Source organism: Montipora capricornis, chromosome 5 (genome assembly GCF_036669925.1).
Source record: "Montipora capricornis isolate CH-2021 chromosome 5, ASM3666992v2, whole genome shotgun sequence".
NCBI lineage: Eukaryota > Metazoa > Cnidaria > Anthozoa > Scleractinia > Acroporidae > Montipora > Montipora capricornis.
Window position 1 is genome coordinate 7,608,009 of NC_090887.1, and position 7,500 is coordinate 7,615,508.

Consider the following 7,500-nt stretch of genomic DNA (forward strand, 5'->3'; position numbering starts at 1 on the left):
AAAGCTTTTGTTTTTGCCGACTAAATATGAAAATTTGTGACGTTCTTGTTGCCATCGCCGTTGTCGTTGCTTAAGCTCCCTAATAGGCCTTTTGCAACTAACGATCACATCGTACAAAATCCGCCATGCTGGAGGGCAAACTCATTATTATCCCCCCACAGGGACATTAAAACAAAGGCAAGTCAAGCTTGTCTGGTTCAGGTCTCTTTGTTTTAATGTCCCAGTGGGGGAATAATAATAAGCATGCCCTCCAGCATGGCGGATTTTGTACCATGTGATCGTTAGTTGCAAAAGGCCTATAAGGAGTTTAAAGCCCGCCGCACACGGTGAGGAAAGAGCTGAGCAAACTGCCTCGCGAGGCGGTTTGCTCAGCCGTTTTCTCACCGTGTGCGGGGAACTTTTGGTGAGAAATTGGCCTCGCGAGGCCGTGAGGACAAAATCAAACATGTTTGATATTTTTCGCCTCGCGAGGCAAATTTCTCATTGTGTGCGGCCATCGTGAGAATCGAGTTGAGCTTGCTCAATGAAGCATCCAATAAAAATACATGGCATTCTCACGTGACTTCAGTGACGTCGGAATTTCTTCCTCCGAGACCATCCTGAACCGCTGGAGTCACGTGAGTATGCCATGTATTTTTATTGGCTGCTTGATTAAACCAAGCTCAGCTCGATTCTCACAATGGCCGCACACATTAAGGAATTTGTCTGGCGAGGCCAAAATTATCAAACATGTTTGATTTTATCCTCACGGCCTCGCGAGGCGAATTTCTCACTACAATTTCCCCGCACACGTGAAGAAACGGCTGAGCAAACCTCCTCGCGAGGCAGTTTGCTCAGCTCTTTCCTCAAGTGTGCGGTGGGTTTAGAAACCACGACGGCTTCGACTACGACAGCGCCACAAAACAATAATATCATTGATTAAAAGAGCATAGAGCGGTTTTCAGTTGAGTGAACAAGATCAAGAACAATACTGGGGACCTTTAGATCGCAGGACCAGTACGACTACGAGTTTTCCGTACTGAGCATGCGCACAAGGTTTAGAGGCCGACAATTGAAGTGCGCATGCTCAGAACGGAAAACTCGTAATCGTAGTCGTCCTGGTTCTGCGATCTAAAGGTCCCTAGTATTGTTCTTGCCGCGAGAATATGAAATTCATATCTTCTTGCCAGTGTGTAATATCTTCCTTTTAGTATAATTACATAGGTGATTATTGCAAATTCTCTGCCCTGATAGGTTTCCGATGAGGTGATTATTACGCGATAACACCTGAGCGGTTTTTCAAAAAGGCAGCAGGCCGTTTTGTCGAGGTGACAGACGAAGAAATCAATTATTTTATAGAAAATGCATATTTTTCCAATAATCACCTGTGTAATTATACTAAAACAATTATTTACCTTAGGCTTGTTGAATATCAGTGAATACAAAACCTCGACTTCGTCTCGCTTGTTATTCAGCGATGTTCACAGTTCATCTCGCCTTCGGCGAATAATTGTTAAGTATTTCATTGATTTCATTTCCCCAATAGATTGATACAATGGCAGCGGAGTATCCAGCCGAGACCAACTATCTTTACATGACGTATAACGGCCAGGAGCATGATCTTGTGTTCGATGATCAAGGTGTCATGGTGCTTGGCTGTGGTCCGTATCACATTGGTAGCAGTGTGGAGTTTGACTGGTGCGCTGTTTCCTGTATCAGGACACTTAGAAACTTGGGAATCAAAACGGTAAGTGAGTTTTCAAAACAAGCTGCACTTTTTCGCTGGTCCATTGTTGGCCCATGGTTGGTCCACCGTTGCCAACTTGTTGGTCGATGGTTGTTCCGTTATTGCGTCCTTGTGTGCACCATTGTTGGACTATGATTGGTCCACTGCTGCCAAATCGTTGGTCAATAGATGGTTGTTCCGTTATTGCGTTATTGTGTGCACCATTGTTGGCCCATGGTTGGTCCACTGCTGCCAACTTGTTGGTCGATGGTTGTTCTGTTATTGTGTTCTTGTGTGCACCATTGTTGGACTATGGTCGCCCCCTTCTTTGGCCGATTGTTCTCACTAATACGTGGCCGATGACTTAAGGCACTAATGTCCAATTATCCCAGGAACTTACATAGCATTCTGAAATGACCGATGGTAATTTCTTCGTCATCAGGCGGTTGTGAACCACAACCCAGAGACCGTCAGCACCGATTACGATGAATGTGATCGTCTTTACTTTGAGGAGCTCTCCCCTGAAAGAGTCTTGGACATTTATCAACAAGAGGTAAAGACAAATAGAGGTTGAAATGAAATCCTTCCATTCCTAGCCATGGTACTCATTTGAACAACCATTTGAACGGTGTATGGTCGTTTCGCCCACAATAAGTCGTTTCGCTAACACTTATTTAAAAAAAACTTCAGTAGCGAGGGCGATTTTTCGGTGCGATGTTTTCGTCGCACCTACACAACAACAGAATGCCGATATCCTTGTTTTGTATCTTTGTATGCAGCTACCGTTGTACTCCGTCTCCAAACAGTTGGGAATATAATTTGTGATACTAAAACGTAAGGAAATGTCACGTGAGATTTCCTTGGATAAGGGGCGTTGGACTCTACCGTACTGTAATATTTGGCAAACTCTAGGTGATGAGTTGTGCACAAGAACAAACTTTCGCATGTCACAGTTTAAATTAGTCACATAAAAGCTGGCGCACTAGCTTTTTGTCACGTAATATTTGGGCAAATTTTCTTATTCACGCAGGCAAATAAAAATTGTCACAAAAAACAGGCAATTTTCATGATAGCGTCATTTGACTACAACTACCAGAATTCAGTTTGTTTTTCTTTTATTATTTAAATTTTGTATTCCCAGTGGGGTAAAAATAACAATAGCTCTAATTAACATGAGACAAGCGAATCCTGAAGGATTCTGGTATTTGTAGTCAAATGGCGCCGCCGTCATCATGCAAATGTGGTATTGCCCGCTAGTTACTGCGAGAGCCAGTTACTGCTCATGTGGACGTGGCTTTACTGTAATTTCCATATTTTATTGCTGTGCATTGCGGTACTATAGGTTTGCAAAGGCGCCGTGATCTCTGTCGGTGGTCAGATACCCAATAACTTAGCTCTCCCATTGCACCTGAATGATGTGAAGATATTGGGTACGTCTCCTCTCATGATTGATGCTGCTGAAGAAAGGTAAGACGGGCAGTTACCGGATGATTGAATCGAGCTAAGCTCTCTCTCTTTCTCTCCATTCTTTCTGGTCGTATCACCGCCCTGCGTGGCTCAAAAACTTGAGAGGATCGAGTCGGAAAGGAGCAAAATTGTGATATGAAAAAAAAACAGTCCCCCCACCCTTTGGGTACTGTTGTGATTTCGTGTTCATGCGGCCAGTTGTAACCATTTTTTTAACAGCAAGGACGGGAAAGAGATAGTGCGCCCGGGTTCAACTTTTCACTATCCCTTAATACAGTTCATTTGGAAGGGATTTTTGCATAAAAGCAATACATATCCAGTTCAGTAAAGGATGGCATAGCCCTAAGAGTAAACGACTTAATCTGTTTTATATGTAAAGAGACCCATGGAGAATTGGTAAAAAAGGCAACACCTATATCGTAACGTGAGACAGCCTGTTTTGGGAGGATGATGGCGTTTCAGATATGGCTTTCATGAAAGTATCGTTTCCTTTCCAGATCGCGTTTCTCTGCCATTCTCGATGAAATAGGCGTCGGACAGGCACCGTGGAGAGCTGTTTCATCTGTGGTAAGTTTCATCGAAACTAATCAACGTATTTGCCCTTTACCTTCTCTCAGTATCCGCCATTTAACATAGTGTACAACATAGTGACATAGTGTATCTAGAACGGATGACGTTTGGGAGTTTACGCAACTAAGAAGGCTAAGCACGATTTTTTTTTAACCAACGACAGCGACATAAACAAGAATATTAGCTGTGGTTACACACACCTTGGGTTTGGAACCTTCCGGAGGGTAAATACCTTGGGTTTGGTTCAGCTCAGATTTCATGTTACCCTTAGGGATGTGATTACGCGATAAAAGACTCCCCTCAGGGTAAAATACAATTAGATATGAGCTCACTGACCTTGCAAATTATAAACAGAGAAACAGAAAGGTTATAACTTAATCAAGTTCGTATCTGACAGTCCGAAGGGCAAACTCATGAAAATAAAAGAAAAAGTACTCTCAGTGATGCAGCTATGTTACCTCGTGCTACAAGTAGGCGTGAAATTAGCCAAGCGTATCAGAGGTCAACTCAGAGCACTGCAATTAGCTACGTTCTGCCTATGATTGGGCAAGCCACCTCAGGGAGCAGATAAACCGCACTTTTCAGTCTTATGAACTGTCATGGGAAGTTCTTTTGTTCTTTTTAATGTATCCATGGAAATAACCCCAAGGCGGTTACAGTCTAGGAAAAGCGGTTACACACGAAAACGTCCTTGCCCGTGGGCAAACGCTATTTACCCACGGACAAAAGGACTAGTGTAACCACAGCTATTTTCGGTTAAAAAACGAAAAAATAATCGTGCTGCACGTGCGGCACACATTTCAGTTCTTTTCTTTGCCGTGCTCCACAAAACAACAACGTGATCACACGACAATGAACTGTTCATTTTCTACATTTACGTTTCAACTTTTCGTACCAATGTAGTTGTATGATAGTTGACCCCTATTTTACAACGTGAAGAAGTTGAAATATTTGCGAAATACTTACGATAGCACTAAGTTTTATTTTGAATTGACGTTTCTGTCGACGTTGTCGTTGTCGTTGTCCTTGCTTACAGTCCATATTTTCCCGTGCCTTCCGGGTTAGATTTTTTTCGCGCATATTGCCAGTGTCACGTTTTCCTGCCTCTCACGACGTATGTGTATCTGCCCTGTGGATATGTTTCAACTTTCGCGCGCTTTTTGTCGGCGTTCTCTGTTGGCGTAAAAAGTTTTAACTCACTTTTTACATTAAGGACGGTGCCTATTATTTCACAGGTATTTTTGCACGGTTTACTGAATATGTGGGAAAAGCAGATCGTAACAAGTGATATTGAAATCCAAAAAGAAAATTGGAGGTGACCACGCATTTTTCAAAGATAATTAATCAACAATATTTGTAAAAAGCTTAATTATCTCTGAAAATTGCGTTTTACCCCCAATTTTTTTTTTGGATACCAAGATCACGTGCTAAGTTCTGCTTTCTCCACATAGTTTTGAACCGCGCAAAAATATCCTTGTATTAATAAGCACCACCCATAGGAAATCCGAGTATTTCGAGGTGCGCAGAACATATGCGCAATAGCAATAGTAGGCACAGTCCTTGATTTTAAAAGTGTAAAAGGAGTACCCCGTCTTTTTCTATCCTTTGACCTTTGCTGTATTGTGTTTCAGGACGACGCTCTGAATTTCGCTGCAACTGTTGGATATCCCTGCCTTCTGAGGCCTTCATATGTTCTGAGGTTAAATTAAATATCGTGTTATATTTCGGCCAGTTTTTGTTATAAACTCTTAGGCTTCGGCAAAGTGCGAATACAGATCTGGAGCCCGTTTCTCAAAAGTCCCGAAAACTTTTCGGACCCGAAAAGTCATTTGAGAAACTGCCAACCGCTTGTTTTGGAAAGCCGATCTTTTAACATGTTTTCAAGGTAACAAAAATAAAATTAACGGTGAAGTTTGACGAATTAAATCATTTCCGTTCTTGAGATACAAAGGGAATTGTGACACCCGAAAATGGCCCGTAAAGTTTCGGGACTTTCGAGAAACGGGCCCTTGGGCCGGGTTCCTGGAAGGTGTAATAACTCTATTCCAGGGATTAAATGTGCCTTATTCCAGGCACATTTATCCCTGGAATAGAGTTATTACACCTTTCAGGAACCGGCCCCTGGCCTCAATTGTTCGAAGGGTGGTAGCGCTATCCAGTGGGCGATGATAAATCGCTATCCACTGAATAACTCAATTGGTTTTCCTAGTGTTTATCCAATAGAGCGGTTTTCAATTGAGTGTGGAAAGTAATTAGCGAATTACTCTGGTTTTGCATCTACTTCACTCAGTGATTGGTTCAAAGTTCTCCCGCCACTTTTTCAACCAATCAGAAGTTAAACCAAAACCAATCGTGGCTCGCGCGTGCACAATTTCCCGCCTTTTGTGTCGGCTACGTGTAATTGCTTCGAGTTTTGATTGCCTTACTGGATTGTCTCCGTTCTTTTTGATTGACCAAAGTAATTACTTTGGTTTTGGTTTTACGACAGTCGATTGAAAACCACTCTAGATAGCGTTATCCACCTTTTGAACAACCGAGGCCTAGTAACTCAAATAGCACGTGCAATGAAGCGGAGAAATCATGATTCGTATAGCATCTAAACAGTCTACTCTGATTCAAAATCCATTTGTAGTTGTCCTGAAGAAACCGTAAATCCGTTTAGGGATTTACATTTTACAAAAACCGGGAAAAGGCCGAATAACTTCAATCGAATTCTTCATTTCTCGTTTTCATCTTTTTCTTAATAGAACAGCAGTTTTAGCATGCTTGCAGGCGGTAGATGTTGTTGTTCGCCAGGTCGGCATTAGATTCCATCCACCAAAACCACCCTGGCAGAGAGAGAGGCTAAGGATGAATTCAAACACACTTCGTGACGCCTTGTACATAGTACTTCGTGTCAAGCCACCTTCACATTAACATTTAGAATATCTATACAGGAAGTATCCCAAACATTCATAAAAGCTAACCGTAGGCCTAGTTAGGGCTAAAGAAAAGTTTCTAAGTTGCCTAAGGTTAGCTTTTATGAATGTTTGGGATACTTTCTGTATAGATATTCTAAATGTTAATGTGAAGGTGGCTTGACACGAAGTACTATGTACCAGGTGTCACGAAGTGTGTTTTAATTCAACCTCAGTCTCTCACTCTGCCGGGGTGGTTTTGGTGGATGGAATCTAATGCCAACCGTTGTCGCCACGAAACACGAATCAGACGCCATATTGGAAGAATTTGGGATAGGTCTAAGCCGGGTGACGAAACGACGAGTTGGCGCATAATTCTATCCTTTCCTTCAATTCTTCCTTTCTCCTTTTTATTTGGCGCTTGGTATTTCCGGCCGAAATGGAGGGAGCGGAGACGGAAAGGAGAGCAGTTGGCATTTCCCGCCAAACAGTGCATAGATTTTCTCCATAAATGTTAAGCATGGTACGGAATGGGTGACCTGTTCCTGTATTATGGCTTATATTTCTGTTGTATCTTGAACAGTGGCTCAGCCATGAATGTGGCGTATGGTCCAGTGGAGTTGAAGAAGTTTTTGGGTGAAGCGGCAAGAGTATCCCAGGTAAGAAAAGACACTGATTGGCTGTCGAAAAAGGGTCTTTTGTTCCTGTGGTTGGCACATTTGAATATTAATAACAAAAGCATTGTTTGTAAACAAATCATAGAAAGTCGGTGCATATCCGCAGTTGCAAGATTTTTTTTATTTTCATATATTTTTCATCATACGAAATCTACTCTTGTTGTGTTAATAGGACCATCCCGTT

The 7,500-nt window shown here is 42.3% G+C and overlaps 1 protein-coding gene across 1 annotated transcript in view; it reads left to right on the top strand.

Annotated features, from left to right (window-relative positions):
* Positions 1-7,500, top strand: part of LOC138049324 (carbamoyl-phosphate synthase [ammonia], mitochondrial-like) — a 50,650-nt gene that overhangs the window by 28,462 nt on the left and 14,688 nt on the right. Inside the window, exons 27-33 of the mRNA XM_068895552.1 lie at positions 1,526-1,726; positions 2,148-2,258; positions 3,048-3,172; positions 3,670-3,739; positions 5,374-5,441; positions 7,223-7,298; positions 7,489-7,500. The exon at positions 7,489-7,500 is cut by the window's right edge and continues 66 nt beyond it. Coding sequence (XP_068751653.1) covers positions 1,526-1,726; positions 2,148-2,258; positions 3,048-3,172; positions 3,670-3,739; positions 5,374-5,441; positions 7,223-7,298; positions 7,489-7,500 — 663 coding nt within the window. The remainder of the gene's footprint in view (positions 1-1,525; positions 1,727-2,147; positions 2,259-3,047; positions 3,173-3,669; positions 3,740-5,373; positions 5,442-7,222; positions 7,299-7,488) is intronic.